Genomic DNA, 23,877 nt, shown 5'->3' with positions numbered 1-23,877 from the left:
TTATACTCGGATGAGGGTCCTGGTTGGCTTATATTTGGGTCAGCTTATACTTGAGAATATATGGTACATTTATTATTTTTATCTATTGTTATTGGTATTACATTTATTATTTTTCTCTCTTATGGGTATTATTACATTTATTATTTTTCTCTATTATTGTTGCTACTATTACATTTATTTTACTCTATTTTATTATTAATACATTTATTATGTCACTCTGATATTATTACATTTATTATATTACTCTATTATTACATGTATTGTTTTCCTGTATTTATTATTATTATTACATGTATTATTTTACTCTATTATAAGGATACATAAGCACATTTACATGGAAGAAGACGAGAATAATGATTTGATCAGAGTTGGACAGTCTTGTCTTAATTTTGAGCTTTATGTAAATATTCAAAAACATTTAACCTACCGATGCCTCGATCAATGTAATTTTATTGGTATCTATATTTATTTCTGAAATTTACCACCCTCGGCTTATACTGGAGTCAATGTTTTCCCAGTTTTTTGTGGTAAAATTAGGTGCCCCGGCTTATATTCAGGTCGGCTTATACTCAAGTATATACGGTATATATATAAAGCATGGGCAAACTGACCCGCTGGGTGTTTTGGACTTCCAACGCCCACAATTCCGGTAGGCTGTTAGGAATTGTGGGGCCGAAGTCCAAAACACCTGGAGGGCCGAAATATGCCCATGCCTTATATTCGATTGTCATTTATTTGGTTGGTTGCTTGTTATGCACCTTCAAGTTGACAGAGTTGTGGAAACTCAGTTTGAAGACAGGGAAGATGGAGTCTAGTCTTCACATGCATTCCACTGTTTGGACAGCCACTGCATTTATGAGCGCTTTTAATCTTTTCCCTACCTTCAACTGTCGACCCTCAATATTTGTTAATTTGACTTTTTTTCAAATGGGGTGGAAATATTCTCTAGGAATCGTTGGGTCCTCCAGTGTCACTCTATACATCATTCTGGGGCACCTAGATAATTCTGAGATGATTCTTATTCAGGTTTCTTCCCACTACCACAATATCCTGTAATTACTCTTACTCGAATTTTTCCCAGTATTTCAGGGGTCCAACTAACTTAGGGTAAACATGGAGGTCTGACTGCAATCCTTTTAGACTGAGATGGGCGGGATCATGTTATAAAAATCCAGATAGGAATGACACTATCTATAGACTAGTCTCCTTGATAGCTATCTTTACACCAGCATGAATTCCCAAAACTTGTCCAATCTACCCCTTATTTTGGACTACAGCTCTCATCAGTCCCAGTCTATATGGGCAACTGACTGATCTGCACTGGTCAGTTACTGAACATACTTATTTGTTACTGAAAAAACAAACATGAATATAATGTTTGATGTAATGCTGTAAACAGTTTGCATTTGTGCATTACTCATGCGCCTGTAAGGTTTATAATTTGTTTGTTACCGTTGTTCTATTCTGTATATTAATTAGTAATAGGACAACGGTATCTTTACAAGCTACAACAATGGCCTGGCTGCTTACCCCCAACATATATCCTTGCATTTCTGCAATGGCTTGTACCAAATCAGTTTTGTATAGAAGAGCAGGGATGCAGATTGCAAGAACCAAGCTGGGAGGAGCATTTGTCATCTCTCTCGGCCACTGCTTCTTAAACTTTAGGTCCCGATTCCAAATGAGCTCAATGTTGGGATCATGAAAAATTTGACATTTGAGGTTTCCGAATGCCACCTAATGGTTGTTGTAGGCATTACACAAATGTTAGCAGCAATATGCAATGGTTACAGTGGAGTGCAGAAAATGCTTCAGCTGCACTCCATAAAAAAGAAAACAATCCTGTTTAAGCAAGCCTTGCAAATGTTGGTTTGTTAAAAGTAAATATTTGGTGTTTACATTTTATAGATCCAGGGTCAGGTTAAAAGAAGGGCAAGAGAAGGGGTCACGCACAAACTTGGACCCTCCAGGTGTTTTGGACTTCCAACTCCCACAATTCCTAACAGCCTACCGGCTGTTAGGAATTGTGGGAGTTGGAAGTCCAAAACACCTGGAGGGCCCAAGTTTGCCCATGCCTGCTTTACAAGCTTTCCCAAAGCTATTATCTGACCGTGTTGTCTTCCATAACTCAAAACTATTCAGAATCCAGCAGTAAGGCTGAACTAAAAGACTAAATGTCCCCCAGTCTCAGTGTTGTGAGTGTAACCGAGGTGGGCCAAGAGTGAATCAGACCACAGCATGGGACTCGGTTTCCAGAAGTTGGCTTTACTGGGCAGTACAGAAGTCATCCGGAGCCCTTTCTTTTCCCCCCTAAACCCAGGCTCCGTCAAATCGCTTACTGCAGTGCAGCTTGGTCCACACCTGAGAAACAACCAGACCAGGGGGTGGGGTACAGAAGAGAAAGGAAATTTGGAAAAGAACTTTGAACACAATATACACACACATGCCTTGCCTTGCTTTGGAGTTTTCATTCTTCCACCAAGTTTTTGTTTTTATTATTAGTAATAATAATAATAATAATTGCGTTTAAAACACAGAGTTGTGTCCCAACAGATGTAAACTTTTTTTTGTTTTTGAGAAGCCTTTGAGTCGAGAAGCTTTTAGGAAAGAGAGGGAAAGAGGAGATGGAAGAGGATGAGAGCACTGGGCTGAGACCCTGCCAAACTGGCTTCAGGGTTGCTGTGGGCTTTGGCCATGATCCAGCTTGCCATGGAATTAAGACTAGATGGGAAGAGGCTGCTTGGGGGGAACCCCAGGTTTATAGACCCCCCAAAACACCACTGAGAGGGTCACCCGTTGCTTTGGCCGAAACACAAACCCAAGAGAAGGCTGTGAGGTTTCAGACGAGCTTCCCAGGTTAACCCGAGTTGGATTTTATTTCTTTTGATTTGTGGCCCCTCGAAATCTACAAAATCATTGAAAGCAGCTTCGACTTCAAAGTCAAAAAAGTTAGCAACAGTTAGACGTCATCAAGAGTGTCAGTATCTGCCAATTTTGACACAGCAACCTTTGTTTAAAGAAGAATTAACACATGATTATAATTCCAAAGAGGGGAGAGGAGCGCTTTTAACCAGTGCAGGACTCTTTTCAATCTCAAGAGATATGATTACAAAAAAAAAAAAAAAAAAAGCAGGCCTTACAATATTGAACTTTGTACGGAGCTTCGCTTAAGTGCCTCTTGGGGAGACGCATCAACACCAGCCAGCGGAGAGCGAACTTAGCACCCCCCCCCTAAAGCACCCTCATTATTATTATTACTACTCCTACTGCTGCTGCTCCTCCTCCCCATAGATGTCGTTCTTCTTCCTCTTCATCTCTTCGAAGTCGAAGTCTGATCCCATCATCCGCTTGTAAATGTCTTTGATGTCGTCGCATGTCGTCTCAAAGTGGGTGGTTGCGTCGTAAGTGCGGGAAATGAAGATCTGGGAAAAAGGAGAAGAGACCTTGTTGGAAGTGAAGAGGCATCAACACGGCTTTTTTTATCACTGTTTCCTAGATCTATGTACCATATATACTCGAATATAAGTCAATCCGAATATAAGCCGAGGCATCTAATTTTACCACAAAAAAACTGGGAAATCATTGACTCCAGTATAAGCCGAGGGTGGTAAATTTCAGAAATAAAAATAGATACCAATAAAATGACATTAATTGAGGCATCAGTAGGTTAAATGTTTTTGAATATTTACATAAAGCTCAAATTTAAGATAAGACTGTCTAACTTAGGGGTCCTCAAACTTTTAAAGCAGAGGGCCGGTCCACAATCCTTCAGCCTGTTGAGGGGCCGAATTATCATTTGGAAAAAAACCCGAACAAATTCCTATGCACACTGCACATATCTTATTTGTAGTGCAAAACAACAACAATAACAACGAAAGAAAAATACAATATTTAAAAATGAAAACAATTTTAACCAACATAAACCTATCAGGCTTTCAATAGGAAGTGTGGGCCTGCTACTAGCCAATGAGATAGTCAGGTTAATTAGGATTGTTGTTGTTGTTGTGTGCCTTCAAGTCATTTCAGACTCAGGGTGAGTCTAAGTCTAAAATTATTTATTTATTCATTTACTACGTTTATTTACTACATTTATATCCCACCCTTCTCACCCCGAAGGGAACTCAGAGCAGCTGTATGTACATACAATATATTATATTATTAGCATAACACAATATTAGCATTATATATTACTATATTGAACTATACCACTATACTGTAATATTATATGTAATATATAACATATAAGAAATATTATTATATGGTATTATAATTAGTATTATATTGTATAAAATGATAATATTATTATCAATATCATAAGTATATACAATATATTATATTATTAAAACTGATATAAAAATATTATATTATAAAACTGAGGGCGGGGGCCAGGTAAATGACCTTGGGGGGCCACATCCGGCCCCCGGGCCTTAGTTTGGGGACCCCTGGTCTAACTGATTAACTGATCTGATTAAATCATTATTCTCATCTTCTTCAATGTAAATGTGCTTATGTATCCTTTTAATAATAATAGAGTAAAATAATACATGTAATAATAGAGTAAAATAATAAATTCAATAATAAGATCAAAGTGAAATAAATGTAATAATAATAATAATCATCATCATCATAATCATTGATGTTGCCATCCCAGGTGACAGTCGCATTGACGAAAAACAACAGGAAAAACTCAGCTGCTATCAGGACCTCAAGATTGAACTTCAAAGATTCTGGCAGAAACCAGTGCACGTGGTCCCGGTGATGATGGGCACACTAGGTGCCGTGCCAAAAGATCTCAGCCAGCATTTGGAAACAATAGACATTGACAAAATCACGATCTGCCAACTGCAAAAGGCCACCCTGCTGGGATCTGGACGCATCATCCAAAAATACATCACACAGTCCTAGACACTTGGGAAGTGTTCGACTTGTGATTTTGTGATAAGAAATCCAGCATATCTATCTTGTTTGCTGTGTCATACAACGTAGTTGTGTCAATAATAATAATAATAATAATAGAATAAAATAAATGTAATAGTAGCAACAATAATAGAGAAAAATAATAAATGTAATAATACCAATAATAATAGAGAAAAATAATAAATGTACCATATATTCTCGAGTATAAGCTGACCCAAATATAAGCTAACCAGGACCCTCACCCTGAGGGTATCGGGGGCTTTTTCAGTCTTAAAAAAAGGGCTGAAAAACTAGGCTTATACTCGAGTATATACAGTAATGTTCCCCTTGTTCCCAGAACTCTTTAGTGTGCTTTATTCCCCTTTGTTTGAGAAGGAAGCACCCCGAGGCTTCTCTCTTGCCTCAAGAGTAAACTTTTGGAACTTTTCTACCAAAGAAAGGTATCTTTCTCTTGTATGAGATGTATAACCTGGAAAAGTCAAAGTACATCTTGACCTTTTTAAAACCTTATCAGAGCATCCCGAGTATTTTCCCTCCTGTTTCCTAACATAACCTCATATACAGCATTTGACTACGCTGTGTTCTACTCTGTTATAGATACCCTATTTCCCCCCAGTCGTGCCCACGTCTTACAAACCTGGCTCTCTCTCCCCAAGTCGGTTGGTGCAAATAGGTCGCAGACACTAACAAACCTAGAAGGGGAAAAAAGAGAAGGCTGGTTTAGGAGTGTTTTCAAAGACAACACGGTTCAGACAGATTTATGCAAGGCTGCTCTGCATGATAGCAGAGATTCTAAAACACTTGTATGACGGAAAGAATATCTGCAAACCCGCCTTTTGCAATTGGAGGGAAAGTTAAGTGCACACATTGCATGCTAAATGTCCCAAGATTCAGTGCCCAGCACTTCCAGTTAGAAACACAGGAAGTTCTTAGACCAGGCATGGGCAAACTTTGGCCCTCCCTCCAGATGTTTTGGACTGCAACTCCCACAATTCCTAACAGCTGAATTGTGCAAATTGAAGTTCAAAACACCTGAAGGTAAGGCCCAAATGTGCCCATGCCTGCCTTAGATGCTCAGCTATCTATTGGGAACCCGTCTCCAAAATGGGACACACGAAGCTCGCCTTGCATTGGTTAGAGGTCTTCCTCTGGAATGCAATGCCTCTCCCATAGTGGCCGAACTGGGAAATTGCTGCCAGGGGACTTACTTTTGCTCAATTGGCTCAAGAAGCTCCAGGGCAGGCTTGATCTCCTTCTCTGGGTCGTTCGTCTCCACGGTGGTGCTCACAATGGCAATGTACTTCCCTTGTGCCGCCACATTGTGCGCAGAGGAGATCATGCAGACATAGATGTCTGGAAAACAAATCGGACCTGAATTAGCAGCTGAAGGCTGGAAATCACCCTCCTTCCCTGATCCCAATTCACAGATTGGTCTTTAGACTTCAGCAGGCCAAAGTCTGAACAGAAAGTGGTGCCAGTTGAGCACTACAAAATCATCCTGCCTCGAGTGACAGCTGGGAGATGGCGGGAGGGAGAGCAAATCCTTCCTGACAGATTCAGTTTTTCTGAGGCTCAACTGAGTATTAGCAATTTTACTCCAAAATGGAAATATCCTGCTCTATGTCCTACTAAGTAATGAAATACCACCTGCATATAGCAGAAGATCATTGCCATCACTCAGCTTCAAAATACAGTAGACTCTCCCTTATCCAACACAAACGGGCCGGCAGAATGTTGGATAAATGTTGGGCTCGGGCTGTGGCGCAGGCTGGAGAGCAGCTGAAATGAATCACTGCAATGAATCACTCTGACCAGGAGGTCATGAGTTCGAGGCCCGCTCGGAGCCTATGTTTGTCTTGTCTTTGTTCTATGTTAAAAGGCATTGAATGTTTGCCTATATGTGTAATGTGATCTGCCCTGAGTCCCCTTCGGGGTGAGAAGGGCGGAATATAAATGCTGTAAATAAATAAATAAATAAATAAGCAAAAATGTTGGATAATAAGGAGGGATTGAGGAAAAGCATATTAAACATCAAATTACGTTATGATTTTACAAATTAAGCACCAAAAACATCATGTTTTACAACAAATCGACAGGAAAAGCAGTTCAAAACACGGTAACGTTATGTAGTAATTACTGTATTTATGAATTTAGCACCAAAACATTTCAATATATTGAAAACACTGACTACAAAAACACTGGCTACTAACAAACTCACTACAAATAAATGAACTTACAGTAACAACATTGTCAGAAATTAAATCCAGAAAAAGTTCAATCCTTGCTACCTAGAGAAACAGCTGTGGATTGGGGTGGGAGGCAAACTGCATTAGATAATCCAGAATGTTGGATAAGTGAGATTCTACTGTAGTTCCCAAACTTTAGTCCTCCAGATGTTTGCAACTTCAGCTCCCAGAATTCCTGACCACTAGCCAAACAAGCTGAGGCTAATGAGATTAATCAGGATGACCTTCCATAGGTTGCTAAACCTCCCCAAGCCTTGTTCTATGCCATTAGTCAAACTTCACCCCATCATACATAATCGCTATTAACAGGTTTTGTAAAATATATGATTCCCACATTAGAAGGTCAGAGTTCTATTGAGCTACCCGTCTCTGAGAACTTACCCGATTTCCTGTTAACTTGGTTCTGGGGAATGATGATCTGGCACGAATTGGCGTCGTTGGTGTTCTTGATCGGGTGGCTCATGATACAGATGACCCGGATGACTTTGCCGACCTTTTTGACTCTGTCCGGGACGTAGCTGGGGTCGCAGATGAGCTGCTTGCAGCGGGCAATCTGCAAGGGTGAGAACAAGGGGCTTCCTAACTCACTCAGTCATCAGGATTCAATGCTAGTCAGTGTAAGAATACGGAGAGCAGCAGAGCAAACAACTGGCTCAGGAAGCCATCCCCATTCTCTTTGGAAGCACATGAATGCAGGCCTGGGCCAACTTGGGCCCTCCAGGCATTTTGGACTTCAACTTCCATCATTCCTAACAGCTGGTAGGCTGTTAGGAATTGTGGGAGTTGAAGTCCAAAATACCTGTAGGGCCCAAATTGGCCCAGGCCTGCATTCATGGAAGGCAGTTTTGAACAGAAGTTAAAAGCACCATTACTTTACCTCTCCTTCTGACTTCACGCCAGCCACTTTGCCGTTTTCTATGACAATTTCTTCAATGGGCTTGTTCAGCATGTAGGTCCCGCCATAGATGGCACTTAGCCTGTGAATGAAGCACAAATTTTGCATGATATGCTGCTGCATTGGAGGCCAGGTTTGAATTCAGGAGCTACACAACACCTTGTTTTCCTATGGGAAATCGTCATCGGCTTTATTTCCAACTGGATTATACATTCTCTACATTCAAGACTGTAGTTAGAATGGAAAACTTCTCATTTTCCTCCCTTGTAAACTTACAGTTCATCCGGTTGTGTGCTTATCATGTTGACAACTGCCTGTATTTGCTAATGTTGATCCATTTATACATAAAGAAGGCTAGTAGCTTCTCAGAGGGAAAATCTACACATGCTCCAGGAAATTTTACCAACATTCGATCCTCCCTCCTCTCGATCCTCTTTCTTCTCAATGATGTACATTGTTGGGTTGCTGTGAGTTTTCCAGGCTGTATGCCTATGTTCCAGAAACATTCTCTCCTGATGTTTCACTCACATCTATGGCAGGCATCCTCAGAAGTTGCGGGGTCTCAACCTCTGAGGATTCCTGCTATAAATGTGGGCAAAACATCAGGAGAGAATGCTTTTGGAACATGACCATACAGCCTGGAAAAAAACACAACAACCCAGTGATTTCGGCCATGAAAGCCTTTGACAACACGATGTACTATTATTATTATTACTAATAATATTACCATATAATGATATAGTACAATATAGTAATTTAATGCTTATATTGTGCTATACTAATAATATATTGTATGTACATTTGATTTGTAAGCTGCTCTGAGTCCCCTTCGGGGTGAGAAGAGCGGGATATAAATGTAGTAAATAACTAAATAAACAAATACATACATTGCTGTTTCATAGAGACAAGAAAAGACTAGCAAAAATTAAAGTAGAGCAAAAAGGGGAAGACCCTGAAGTTTACAAAACTGAGTATGAATAGTGACCCAGCAAAGCTGCAAAAGCATCATGTTCTAGTGGTTTGAATGCTGGACTAGGACTCCCAACAAATCATGGTTTGTACCACTGAAACCCACTGGACTGCCCTGGGTACGAAACACTTTTACTGTCTCAGAGGAAGGCGATGCCATTCCCCTCGACTCCTGAACAAATATTGCCAAGAAAACCTCATAGCAGGTTCATTCTAGGGCTGCCATAAGTTGGAAGGAACACATTAAAAGCATCTCTGAATCCTAACCCCATTGTAGAAGCGTAAGCAAGAAAAGGGATCTCACCTTGCAAATCCCTGGGGCAGCTCCCCCAGGCCATAAAGCGGATACAGGTAGGGGCTTTTGCCGTATCTAGCTAGAGACTCGCTGTACAATTTAATCCTGTTGATTGATTCATGGCAGGGTTGGTCTAGGTAGCTGAGACAGACAGAGAGAGAGCTTAGATCAAACAAAATCTGTAAGGAGTGCCAATTCTTCAGGCACCTTGCTTTGCATATTTCCAGGGCTCCTCCCACACTTTAAGAGGGATCCCTTTAAATAAAATATTTGCTCATTAACCCAGCTTTCCAGTTCAATTGCAGACAACATAATTGGTGTGATATTCTGCACTTAGTAGCGGAATTCCCTCATCATTGCCAAGAGTTTTCAAGATTCCCACTGCAATAATATTAGGATTGCTGTTCAGGGTCCAAACTCTCAATTTCACAGTTGAAATCACCACAAGCAGAGTCACTCCTTGTAAGCAATTAGGCACTATGTAAGTACAGTAGAGTCTCACTTATCCAACATAAACGGGCTGGCAGAATGTTGGATAAGTGAATATGTTGGATAATAAGTGGAGATTAAGAAGAAGCCTATTAAACATCAAAATAGGTTATGATTTTACAAATTAAGCACCAAAACATCATGTTATATAACAAATTTGACAGAAAAAGTAGTTCATTACACATTAATGCTATGTAGTAATTTCTGTATTTACGAATTTAGCACCAAAATATCATGATATTATTGAAAACATTGACTACAAAAATGCGTTGGATAATCCAGAACGTTGGATAAGTGAGTGTTGGATAAGTGAGACTCTACTGTATATAAGTTATATGGGTTACCTTTACTTCTGTTAATACTGCTGGTAAAATACTTGTTACTCTATGTTTTGTTTTAGATATAAGTTCATTGTTGCTGAGTATACCAACTCCTGAAGAAGGGGATTTTTTTCCCCGAAACAGGGTACAAAAATACCCGGGAACCCCTGTAGACTTGGGACTTTATTTGTGAAGATTTTCTTAAGAGCGGTGCTTCATTATTTCCTTCATTCCAGTATACAGCAACATGACCAACCGTCTGTTTACTTTGTTTGGAAGATATTTTCATTGACTATGTATCCCTGAAGCCTATATACATTGGAACCAATATCAGACTTGGATAACTTTTGTGTTAGAGCTGTTGCTCCTTTTCATTTTGTCTGGTACGGCCAAATTGAGCTTTGTACGGGGAACTTTAATAATACTATATGCTATTTGGACATATTTTCTTTGTACATAGACCATCTTGTGTTTGTGTAGATACTTTACAAGTATTCTGGGATTTTGTATAGCAGGGTCCAAACTCCCCATAAAGCCTGCAAACGTATGCTGGTTGTCTGTAGCTCTGACCTTAGACTGATGTCAATTGCCAGAGCTCTGCTATTGCCCAGCATGGGCAAAGTTGGGACCTCCCTCCAGTTGTTTTGGACTTTAACTCCCACAATTCCTAACAGCCGATAGGCTGTTAGGAATTGTGGGAGTTAAAGTCCAAAACAACTGGAGGGAGGTCCCAACTTTGCCCATGCCTGTGTTAGATAGAGGCCTCTTACAATCCTGCCTTAGCAGTTCCCTGAGCTGTGAAGCTCTGGGGCGGGAGCCTTGATTTCACCATTTCCCAGCAGTGTTAACACAAAAGTGGGAGGCTCTCCTGAATGCAGGGAAAGGCATCTGCTTACTCATCGGTCCTGTAGAGTGCAAGGGCATGGCCGGTGAAATCTATGACGTCTTGGCCCAAGTCAAACTTCTTGTACACGTCGCGCATGGTGTTCTTCTTGGGGTCGACGCCTTCGAAAGTGCGGGAATCGTTCTCGTCGAAGTTGGCGACGTACACGAGGAACTTCCTGAAGCGCCTTTTCTCAAACAAGCCCATCAGACCTACAAAGCCAAGGAAATGCAGGATCAGAGCAGGTACGTTTGAGAATTACGTGCCCTGTTTTCCATCCTCAGATCCAGAAGGTGTTTCACCACCAATCCAAACACATGAAAAGGTCAAAAAGCTAGTAGCAGATTTGGGACAAACTTTGGTCCTTGAGGGGTTTTGGACTTCAACTCCCACCATTCCTAACAGCCGGTAGGAACTGTGGGAAGGCCAAAGTTTGCCCAGGCCTACTCTACAGTATTGCTGTGAGTCAAATAAAGAGGTAATCAAAAAAAAAAAAGGGGGAAAGTTAAGTTTTTTTAATGCCTGTAGCCAAGGCTGCTGAGTTGAAGCCGGAAACAATTTTGGGTGGAGTTGGTAGAAATGTAGTCACCCAGGCTCCAAAATGAGAAAGAGTAATACAAAATGCCTAGATTGTAGCACATTTACTTTAGTAAAAATTTAGGAAGGTTTCCTTGTTCAGGAATTTCAATCAAATACATATATCTCATGTTCTATCAGTTTATTTATGTGCTGATAAATTGACCTGTGCTCCCATTTTACTACAGTAAAAATATTATGGCAAATACACATTTGCTGTTTATGAAGAAGCTGGACTCAGAACTGGGACTGTAGAAAAACGGAGGAGTGAGAGTCAACTGTTTGACAAAGCCCTGACTGTAACCTGGAGAATCTGACACACTGAAAAAAAAATCACAGATGATGACAGCTAGCCCTTTGGGAGAAACAAGAAAGCTAGGGCAGCCTTCAGCCCTAAAAGGTTCTTACATTCTGGCAAAAAATATTTTGTTTGCCTGCAACAGTCCTAATGTGTATATGTTCTAAAGGTATTGCAAATGACTCAATAAGGAGGTAGAATTCAAAGACATTGTTATGTCAAGTTTGGATCAGCATGCAAAGGGATCTTGTGTAATACTCAGAGAGGAAGCTGGTAGCATAGACTTTTGCAGACTGGAATCACTGGATACACATAACGAAGGGCCTAACAAACAGTGTTTTACAGCTATGAAAAAACATGTGTGAAGAGCAACAGCCAAACCACATCAAATTCCAAATGTGACAAATGCTACTCGAGTGTTTATGCCCATAGATTTTACATTTCTCTTGCTATACACACATTCGGTCTGCTCATTCATTACTATAGAAGTCTATTCCCAGACACTTCACTCCAGACATCTGATGAAGTAGATTTCAAGTCTGCAAAAGATTATTCTACCAACTTCTTTTTCTCAGTCTCCAAAGTACTACAACAGGCATGGGAAAACTTTGGTTCTCCCTCCAGGTGTTTTGGACTTCAACTCGCACAATTCCTAACAGCTACCAACTTGTTAGGAACTGTAAGAGTTAAAGCCCAAAACACCTGGAGAGAAGGCCAGAGTTTGCCCATACCTGGATTAAGGCATGTCTCACAAATCTGATCATAAACCCTAGTACTACTTTTCTTAACTTTCAGATGTCTATATTTTGTAAATATACATACACATACATATATATACCGTGTTTCCCCGAAAATAAGACAGTGTCTTATATTAATTTTTGCTCCCAAAGATGTGCTAGGTCTTATTTTCAGGGATGTCTTCTTTTTCCATGAAGAAGAATTCACAATTGTTGAACAAAAAATGAACATTTATTATATACTGTACAGTAGTTGTCATCACAAACCAGCATAACCAGACAAACTGAATCCTATCAAGAATTTCTTGTTACTATCAATATTTCCATGTACAACACTCTATGGTACGTACATTTACCGATCCTGCATGCTCTAGTGTTCTGTTTGTTGGGCATGCTTTCAAACAAAAACTTTGCTAGGTCTTACTTTTGGAGGAGGCCTTATATTTAGCAATTGAGCAAAATCTCTACTAGGTCTTATTTTCTGGGGATGTCTTATTTTAGGGGAAACAGGGTATAATTGTATCCTGTCCTTTCTCCGAGCATGGACACAAGGTGGCTAACAACAAAACGAATCTACATGTACTGAAAGCAGCCATCCAAGTCCTCAGGCATCCTTCTTAATCCGGCCACTCGAGATGCTTCTAAGCCATAGAAGTCACGAGACTGAACCTGGGGGCCTCTCAATCAATGCAAAGGCAGCCAATCGCCGTAGCAGTGAGCTTATGTCACAGGTCTCCAAGGGGCTGAACGTGCACAAAGGCATGCAGTCAGGAATGACACAACATCATTCCACTGTGGTCTGTGCTATGACACCAACTCCCCAGTCCCAAACTTATGGCATCAGCACTATACAAGGGAGCAATTTCCACAGTAGATACAGCTATGTGTAAATTGACAAACTACAAATGACTTTTGGCTAGCTATGAAATGGTTCTGATTTGAACTAGATGGGGACAGACAGAAATGAGGGACAAAGGGCCTGGGATGAGGCATTGTGGGGAGACCTCACCCTGTAGAGTGGTTACTAACATTCTCCAAAGCCACTACATGGGAGGCTTCATTCAGCTAAATTGCACTGATGTAAAATTTCCTATGTTCATGTCTGAATGCATGCAAGTTGAATAAAGTTGGGCGAACACATCCAAACACTGTGGACTCAGTGTATGGATGCTGGTGCTCTTCTGGATGCATTACGGCACCTCTGAGCACCCTAACTAGTGCAAGAATGCTCTACTACTACGACGTTGCACGCGCTGAACACAGATGAACTCACAACAGGCATTAAAAAGAGCTAGAGGCACTTACTGGATGCCAGGGCTTCTGCTTCAGTTGAAGGGACTTTGTAAATCTTCCCTCCTTTGTAGACAAAGCTTCCTTCAATCACTTTGAAGTCCAAGTAGCGAGTAACTTCTGTGTACATCAACATCTTGACCAACTGGCCTGGAATCAAAACAAGTTTTAAAGTGAATCAGATAAAGGCAACATGCTCGAGGAGATGAGCAGTTTTATTACAATAATTATATTTCTCCTCTAAAAGATCAAGGTGGGCACAACACATGAAAAACACGTCATAACATACATTCAATAAAATGCATAGAACACGAATGATGGGGCAGGGCAGTGGATTGGAGGTCCTCTCTGCATTCTTCCCATAAGGCTCTGAAAAGCCAAGCAAGCATTGTCTCACACAAAGAACCATTTCCATGGGATGTCTTCTCAAGATAATTTATGCCCCACAAGTCCACCACTTCATTTTCCTAACAGACATGGAGAAAGTGCATCCTTCTTGGGAAAAAAACCCTCATGTTCCCAGCCTGAACATCAGGTTTGTGGGAACATAATGGACATAGCAGCCGAGAGATCAGCAATTTCAGATGCCAATGACTGGAATTTCTGCTCTCCTGTATGCACTCAAATAGTGCACCCTGCCACTTGCACTGTTAATCTGAGTGCCTGCCTATTATCTTTTTCCCAGAAATCCCAGGATCCCATTAACCCTGGGATAGTTCCTCTGGGCATCAATTTCTGGGGCACAAAATGTTTCCATGAGTTGTCGAAGGCTTTCATGGCCAGAATCACTGGGTTGCTGTGAGTTTTCCAGGCTATATGTCATGTTTCAGAAGCATTCTCTCTTGACGTTTCTCCCACATCTATGCCAGGCATTCTCAGAGGTTGTGAGGTCTGTTGGAAACTAGGCAAGTAGGGTTTATATATCTGTGGAAAGTCTAGGGTGGGAGAAAGAACTCTTTTCTGTTTGAGGCAAGTGTGAATGGCGCAGGTGACCACCTTGATTAGCATTGAAAAGCCTTGCAGCTTCAAAGTCTGGCTGCTCCCTGCCTGGGGGAATCCTTTGTTGGAAGGTGTTAGCTGGCTCTGGTTGTTTCTTGTCTGGAATTCCTGTTTCCTGGATGTTGTTCTTTATTTATTGTCCTGATTTTAGAGGGTTTTTTTTAATACTGATAGCCAGATTTTGGTTGTTTTCATGATTTCCTCCTTTCTGTTGAAATGGTCCAAATGCTTGTGGATTTCAATGGCTTCTCTTTGTAATATTGACATGGTGTTTGTTAGAGTGGTCCAGCATTTCTGTGTTCTCAAATCCCACAGGCAGGGAGCAGCCAGACTTTGAAGCTGCAAGGCTTTTCAATGCTAATCAAGGTGGCCAACTGCACCATTCCCACTTGCCTCTAACAGACAAGAGTTCTTTCTCCCACCCTGGACCTTCCAAAGACATATATTTTCCTAATTTGCAATAGACCTCACGACTTCTGAGGATGCCTGTCACAGATGTGGGTGAAATGTCAGGAGAGAATGCTTCTGGAACATGGCTAGACAGCCTGGAAAACTCAGAGCAACCCAGTGTTTCGATGGGATTTATTTCAAGGGGGCAATGCCTTGTCATGCAATTTATGGGTCTATGGTTTTCTTCAAAAGAGGCTCAGTACTTCTTGTTTGTGTGTGTGGGATGTTCTTGGTCAGATACTTAATGAGTCACCAAAGAACTTTGATCCTGACCAAAAAAAACCCACTGGGTTCCAGAGCTTGACAGCAGAGCTGAAGCTTATCTTTGCTCAGCACTGGCCCTTGACCTTTAGTTGCTCTCAGGGTTAATGATGCCTTCAATGTATTTGTGTTGCTGGACTGGACCCCACCATCACCCACCACCCAGGTTACCACTGGCAAAGGGAAATCAAGAGTAGCAATGAAGTTTAGATTATTCTATTGGCAGTGTTTATTTCTGTGAGTGAGAGCATGCTGGCTCTGTAACGCTGTACTGGGAAACTGTCGGAGGCTAGGAGCCACATCATCCCTCCAAAGTATGACTCTTCTCTTACAATAATGGACATGGTTGTTGTATGTCTTTCGGGCTGTGTGGTCATGTTCCAGAAGTATTCTCTCCTGACGTTTCGCCCACATCTATGGCAGGCATCCTCAAAGGTTGTGAGGTATACCTCACAACCTCTGAGGATGCCTGCCATAGATGTGGGCGAAACGTCAGGAGAGAATACTTCTGGAACATGGCCACACAGCCTGAAAGACATACAACAACTCTGTGATCCTGGCCATGAAAGCCTTCGACAACACAATAATGGACATAGTGTCCAGGTAAGCAGCAATGCCAGGCTGCAAGGAGGGAACTGTAGTTTTTTACTTTGTCAGAAGCAGCAGCCATCAACCCACCATTAGCCATAAGGAATTTGGGGATCAGGTCCACATTCCAGTCTCTTCCTCGGCCCATCGACTCAGGTGGAGACCCTGGCAGGCAAAACCTTTTGTACAGCTTGAAGAGAAAGACGTGTTGAAATTAAGATTGTGTGTTAGGCATCCTCAAAGCAAGTTCTAGGTCTGCCAATAGCAAAGGCCTGGGTTATCTGAACTATTTCAGCATAAATCTTTCATCATAATCCTGGATTTTTTTTTAAAAGGAAATCAGTGAATTGTACTTCTTGCGGAATGTGAATGGTTTTGAACAAAAGCTTCAAGTTAACACAACTATGTATGCTGTGCCTTCCCGAAGTTGACATACCAGCCTCCTATCTCTAGAAGATGATAATATAACGTAACTATGAGATAAAACGTTAGCAAATCCACAAATCTTAAGTTGTAAAATAGCGGAAAACCTGTCAGATCTGTACACATTTCACACCTACTAACAATAGCCTCAGCATATGGATATGACTTTTAAAAAGGCACCAAACAAGCAGCTGATATCATAATCCTCTGGCTTTCTCCCTCCCACTCATTCACACCACAGAAAACCTGTCAGATGATTGAGCTATAATCACCAGAAACCATTTCAGCCTCCCAATTAAGACAGACTTGCAGGAAGAAAATCTTCCTATTTAGGATACGAAAAGAAATGGGGAGGCGGCTTTTTAGCATTTATTTTATTTATTTATCATGTCAGAAGCGAATAGAGAATACATCTATAATGTATAGAAAAACCACAAACAAAGTTAAAAACTTGACATTATACCTAATTTCCTTTAGCAGACCTATTGCAGAATCACATACAGACTGATCATAAATCCATTACAAGGGCTTGAGTAATGTGGCTTTAGCAGCAGCTAATGGGGGCTCTGCGTTCCAAGAGCTTTACACAAATCCCATGGGAAAGCAAACTGGGTAACGAAGCTAAATACTACTTCATGATCCTGAAGCATCTTGTGTGCCACCTCAATTCCTGTCCTAAGCATTCAAAACTAAACAGACAATGAGAAATAATAGGTTTGCTTTGAAACCAAGTCCTAGAGCCACCGGAACAAAGCCTAGAGCCTTTGGAATGGGAGGGCAAGACCTAAGGATCACATCTATGCATCCAATCTCTCATTAAATGATAAACCCACTATTATTTCCAGGACTGCTAAAATAAAACCAGAAAAGATGACTCCATTCTACCCTCAAGAATCCCTGTAAGGAATTAGAAACTGCATGTCAGCTTTGTCAAAATATATGTTATAAAAAGGTCTTGATTTTTATCAAACGGGAAGATACCATTATTATTTCTATTACTATTTTTGTCTTGTTCTGTTGTGAACTACCATTATTTATTTATTTACCATTATTATTTATTTAATTGTTGCCTTTCCATTAGCGGCTGATGCCCACAATATATTTTAGGGCCTTTCCACACCACACAAAGGTAGGCCTCTGATTTCACTTTAACTGCCATACCAACATCCTATTTAATCCTTGGTGAGGTGCTGAAGTTCTCTGGTTTGAAATTCTAAATATCCCTTCTTAAACTGCAAATGGGAGATTCCAAAAGCTGAATCACAGTGTTATCACTGTGTAGTATGAAAGGGTCCAATATTAATCAGGTTCTATTCCAAAATTAATATTGACCATGTGAAGTTTAGTTCATTGATGTTAGGTTTAATTTACTGATGTTAGGCTTTAATTTGATGTTAGGTTTTAATGTTATTTTCATATGAGGGGTTTTTCTGGGATTTCATGTCAGTATTTGTTTGTTTTACGGAGGCACTGAATGTTTGTCATTGTATGTTGGAATCTGCCCTGAGTCCCCTTGGGGAGATAGGGCGGAATACAAATAAAGTTTTATTATTATTTTATTATTACCTTCTATATCTGGTCTCACTCACCCAACCATCTCATCTATATTACTTATTATTTATTTTATTTATTGAATGTATATCCCATCGTTCTCCCCAAGCTGGGATTTAAGGAAGCTTCATTAAGCAAACCTTTGGCACTTCTAAAACACCAGTTGGGAGGAAAATGTGTTGTAGAATCATCAAGTTGGAAGAGACCATACAAGCCATTCAACCACCTGTCATGCAGGAAAAGCACAATCAAAACACCCTTGACAGATGGCCATCCAGCTTCTGTTTAAAGCCTCCTCATCATATCTTACCATAACTATGCCTAATATACCAGCAAGAATGTATAATATCTCGTTTACTCATACATCTTCACTTCTCTCTGTTGTGACTGCGCCTTCAGGGATTATGGTTGATGGTGATGGAATTCGAAGAGGAAGAAAAAACCCTCGTGATAAGGGTTCACTGGAGGAGTTGCGCAGGAAGCGACTTAGAGAGCTATATGGGGGATCTTCTGAGGAAGATTCAGATGGGGAGATGGATGCTGAGGAACAGGTGGTGGCTGGGGAAGCGGGCACTGAATGGGCACAGCCACCGGAGATGTCTGGGGATTTGGGGCTTATGGATACTTCTGAACCTGGGGTTTCTGCAGGAGCTGATCCCAATTGGGATGCTTGGAGAAGGGAGGATGGTTCTTTAAGTGTTCATGGGGCTAAGTGTGGGCAGGATGATTGGGACTCCGACGAATTGCTAGGTACTCCAGATCCACGAGCTCTAGCTGTGTGGAGTTCAGACTCTGAGTAGATTTGGGACACCTGGTGTTTGGGTGTGAGTGTTTGGTCACCCAGGAGGAAGGGGAATAAAATGGGAATGTTTGGCCACTGCACTTTGCGTGTGGCAAGGTGTTGCTGAGGCGCCATTGGGATCTCTGTGTTTCCATGAAGACTGGACTTGGACTATGATTTGAATCTGCTGATATCACCTAGCTTGGCTCTCGCTGTGTCTTATCGTGGACCTGTTTTGGATGACTGCACCCTCTTCGGACTTTGGATTGAATTTGACCTGGCTTCTGTCTACTCCCTCTGACTGACGGCTACTCCCGGCTTCTGACTATTGGTTTGTCTTTCGGAATTTCTGCTGCCTCCTGACCTGACCTTGGATTCTTCTGACGGCTATTCATCATCCCTTTGAGGCTTTCGGCTTATCTGCACCGTGGAAGCAGCTTTATTGCTTTTCTAGTTTGTTTATTTTCCAGCAATTAACTATTTGTTTTCCAAAGCTGAATTGAAGCGTTATTTAGTTTTTTATTGAATGCCAGCATGGGAAATTAGCGTGACTCGTTTTTGAGTTATTATTATCCAATCTACTCTCGAAACACTGAAAAGTGAAGTGTTTCAAGGATATTTCCTGTGTTTATGTTATTTTCTGGCTTATCTTCGGAATAAACTCTGTTTTGTATGTTAACTGGCGTCTGACTCTTGACACTCTCTCTCCACTTTTTCTGTATGGAAATACAGACTCCTAAGCCTAAGGTCTGGATGTATCCAATTACACTCTGTACAGTGATATCACCAATGATGCTGCTGGAATATTTAAGATGGACTCTGCTACTCACAATACAGTGTAGGGTAGTGGATTGAGCACTGGTCTAAGATTCTGGCTTCAAACCTCCACTTAATCATAGAAACCCACTGTGTGCTCTTGGGCAAGGCACATTCCCTCAGCTTCAGGCAATAGTGGCAAATCCCCTTGGGACAAATCTTGCCTAGAAAACCTCATGGTTAGTTCACTCTAGGGTCACCATAAGTCAGATTTGAAAGCATACACAGAACTACTACCAGTTCTCACTAATCTGAAGCGTTTGGCAAATTTGCACCTACACCTGCTGCTAATTTATTTTCCCTTGTTCACCTGCTTCCCTCCTGTGGGTTCCCTGGGCACAAGAAGCTGCTACTCCTGTATATTCAACAATGACTAGGTGCAAAGGATTTCTAGCATGATTCCTTCAGTCCTAGCTGGAGATCATTGGTATTATTCTTCAGCAAGCTCCTCCCAAAGGATGAACCAGGCTGAATGCAATTCAGTTCCCAAATTCTGACAAAATTAGGTCTGTCCAGTGCAATATGGAGAACTACATACACTGAGAGGGGGCAATGAAAACTTAGAAAAGTTATTTTTGGTCCTCATTTCCCACAGCTGCCATAGCTGGCAGCTCTGGTCTATTTCCAAAGAGTTAGAAGGGACCACAAGACCATCCAGTTTAAAACCCTGCCATGCACTTTTCAAAAAAAGATCATCTCATAGAAGCCACCTAAATTAAGGCCCAGTGGGAGGTACTCACGTCTTCCAGGGGTGTAATGGATGCGCTTTCACCTCCATAGTAAGCATTGCGATCCATGTGAAGGACTTTCTTTCCATTCACGGACATAATTCCAGAGAGAATGCATTCCTGGACAAAAGAAAAGAAAATAGACACAAAATTAAACCAAGAAGCTCCTAAGTTCTCATTCTTTTATTCAAGATGCACAAGAGCATCCAAAGAGTTAGAAAGACACCCTGACTTTATGGAAACCAAGCAGGTGGCAGTTAGATAAGGCAGTTTGTATGACATACCCAAGTATTTCCGACTGCTCACTGCAAGATAAAACGTGCGCTTGAGAATATGACCATAGCAAGCAATGAAGAAAATGCTAGGTGTTATTTATGAACTACTTGCAGCAAACCAGAATCAAATTGCTATCTCACAACAAGTTCTTCCAATAAAAATGGCACAGAGAGCCAAATGGAACACCAATAGTCTTGGCTTCCAAATTTGCAAACAAAACAGCAGATATATTAAACCAATGTACTGGGGTCAAACTATTGCAGGAGATAGATATGTGTTCAGTTTGTCACGTCATTTTCAGAGAAAGTGTCAAAACAGAAAGCTTTAAACCTTGTAACACACACACACACACAGAGTGAAAGATAGTGCAACTGAAGTAGTCATCTACTCCAAAGGTTAGTTCTCTACTCCAAAAGTGAGAATTATGTAACTCCCTCTTTCTCCCCCGCTTCTAGAACATGGCGTTTCAGCCTGGACTTACTGTCCCTTCCTTACCAAGATGTTGCTGAACTGCATCTCCTAGTATCCCCAGCCATTACAGCAATTCAACAACATGTGGATGGCTGCACAACTGTCAACTGTGAGTCAGACGACCAAGAATGGCAGTACTGTCTTTCTGCAGGCGGACACCAAGTAGCGGGACATTATATTTAAAACAACATGCATTTCCATTCAAGAAAGTGTCTCCTAGCAAGACACGTCTAGATATTCCACATCTTGAACTAACAGCCGCCTGCTCAAGCCAAGGGAGGAGAGCAGGGGTGTGGCTTTGTGGGCAAGAAGGGAAAGCAAACTGGCCACATGCACCACTTCTTCCGCTTCCTTTAGCAGCCCAAAGCTGCAAGTTCAGCTCTGGCTTTCCTCTGTCTTCATACAGAAGAATCCGAAGCAGGAAGTTGGTGATCAGGAAGGGGAGGGGAGGAGAGAAAGAAAAAAAGAGCATAAAATCAAAGCAGCCTGCAATTGGCTGGCTCAGAAACACAGTTTCCCTCTCTCTTAGTTATTCTGGGAAAAGTGGCCACACAGTTCAGAGGAAGAGGTGGTTACCAGGATCCAGAGGCAATTCTGTGGGTTGATACCTTCAATAATGGCAGCCAAGGCCATTAGTCCACCCTCTTTCTCCCCTGCTTCTGGAACATGGCGTTTCAGCCTGGACTCACTGTCCCTTCCTTACCAAGACATGAAGTAAGGAAGGGACAGTTATGGTGTATGCACACATGTGTACATTTCGATTGCAAGGAGATTTGTGAGCCACTTGGCCAAAATTACGTAGAATTTCTACTATTTTGATGCAAAAGAATACTGGAGTAACATTATAGCTGGCATAATTCATCTTGACCTTTGCATCTAGTCCAGATTTTAAGCTTCAATGAGGGAAAGAGGGTGGGGTATGAAACAAAGTAAACAAAGAAATAAATTTTACTGTCAACTGAATAATTCAATCTTATGAGTATTCTAGTCTCTTTGTCCCATCCGCCTCTTACCTTAAGCAACCAATTTTATGACAGCACAGCAGAGGTTAAATAAAACATGACAGACTTGCTCAGTGTTGTTAGTTAACAGAGGGCAAGTAGGTTCCTGCCTAGGTGTTCACAATTGCTACAACATCCAGTCACAGAAACTTGAAAGTCTAGATTTAATCAAGAATCAGCTATCAGACTGCTGCTGCTTTGTGCCTCAGCTGATTCCCATTATGCCCATTTCTTATGATTATCTGAGGAAGGTTACAATCTGAAGGGACATGGTCAGAGATAAAACACCATTTTATGCTAAGGGCTGACTATATTGGATACTGGTGTGTCTGTGTGTCACCTTCTGCCAGATTATGCAATGAATGCCTAGAAGGAAGGACTGTACCATCAGTTGAGACATTTTTGTCAAGAACATCTTAACACATTCTTCATTTACAAGTGGGCTTGGAATTAAACCAAAAAGTTTTTAGCTATCGCTTGTATAAGCAAGGCTTGTTTCCACAGATGCCAAACATACTTCCAGTTTTTTACTATTTGCATTAGCCCACTTGTTCACATCTATTAAGGCATCTCAGAGCCTTCAACATCAATGAGCAAACACACAACAGTCTGGTCACTAGAGCAGGTTAAATAACAACAAAAGTCATTACTGCAAGATCAACAGAACAAGACATACAGCTATCAAGATGTATACAAACATTTTGCTGTCAATCTCTGCCTGAAAATAAACAATTTCTAAGAATAAGGAGCTTGTAGATTGAGAAGAAAGCATGTACTACAACCCTGAGTAAGGCCATTAAAATGAAGAAAGCTGCTGCTGATCACTAGTTAGTAAATTTGGAGGCAGAACAAAAGAGATGTAAAGTTTCTAGAAAATTCAGTCACGGGATTTTTTTTTAAATAAGGCAACATTGAAATATAAGCAATGCCTATTTTCATATCAAAGCTAAACTGATTTTATCAATATAATCAGAGTTGGGAGGGGCCAGACTCTTTCTGAAGATATCTAGAGAAGGAAACTCTACCACCTCTTAAGGAAACTGATTCCAATACTGAACATTTCTTACTGGCAAGATGTTCCTTCTACAGTTCAATCAAAATTTATCATCCTGTAGCTTGAAATTACTAGACCTGGTTCTATTCTATGAAGAAACAACAAAACTGAACATACCCAGGAACTTCAACCTTTCCTTGTATGTTTTGCTCTAATCATCCTTGCCATCCTTCTCTGAATTCACTCCAATCTGTCTATAACTTTCTTAAAATGACTTCCGGGGCGCAATACATACTCCATATGAGGCCAGATGAGCACATTATGCAGTGGGGCTATTACTTCCCTTGACTTGGAAGTTATGATCCCATTAATGCAGACTAAAATAGCATTCACCTTCTTTGTTGCAGCATCACACTGCTGTTGGGCATTTCCTAAAAAGATTATGGTGAAATTCACTAGGTCAGTGATGAATGCATAACCAACATAGTTTCGTAGCTTTGTGCAGTCTCTACTTTGACAACCTCACAGAATCATAGAGCTGAAAGAAGTGATTTGGGGCCTACAATTAACAAACCAATGGCTGAAAAGGGAAATCCTTTAGGCACCTAGGACTGCCTTTCCTT

General features: G+C 41.1%; 1 protein-coding gene across 1 annotated transcript in view; it reads right to left on the bottom strand.

Moving 5' to 3' along the window:
- Positions 1-2,245: 2,245 nt before the first annotated feature.
- Positions 2,246-23,877, bottom strand: part of gdi2 (GDP dissociation inhibitor 2) — a 37,197-nt gene continuing 15,565 nt past the window's right edge. The window contains exons 2-11 of the mRNA XM_003220754.4: positions 20,525-20,632; positions 16,304-16,403; positions 13,931-14,065; positions 11,028-11,226; positions 9,332-9,463; positions 8,041-8,140; positions 7,545-7,716; positions 6,126-6,270; positions 5,555-5,609; positions 2,246-3,422 (exon numbers count right to left, since the gene is read on the bottom strand). Coding sequence (XP_003220802.2) covers positions 3,264-3,422; positions 5,555-5,609; positions 6,126-6,270; positions 7,545-7,716; positions 8,041-8,140; positions 9,332-9,463; positions 11,028-11,226; positions 13,931-14,065; positions 16,304-16,403; positions 20,525-20,632 — 1,305 coding nt within the window. The 3' untranslated portion in view covers positions 2,246-3,263. The remainder of the gene's footprint in view (positions 3,423-5,554; positions 5,610-6,125; positions 6,271-7,544; positions 7,717-8,040; positions 8,141-9,331; positions 9,464-11,027; positions 11,227-13,930; positions 14,066-16,303; positions 16,404-20,524; positions 20,633-23,877) is intronic.

This window comes from Anolis carolinensis, chromosome 5 (assembly GCF_035594765.1).
Source record: "Anolis carolinensis isolate JA03-04 chromosome 5, rAnoCar3.1.pri, whole genome shotgun sequence".
NCBI lineage: Eukaryota > Metazoa > Chordata > Lepidosauria > Squamata > Dactyloidae > Anolis > Anolis carolinensis.
Note: the sequence above shows the minus strand (reverse complement) of the source record. Positions and strands in the feature narration are given on the sequence as shown.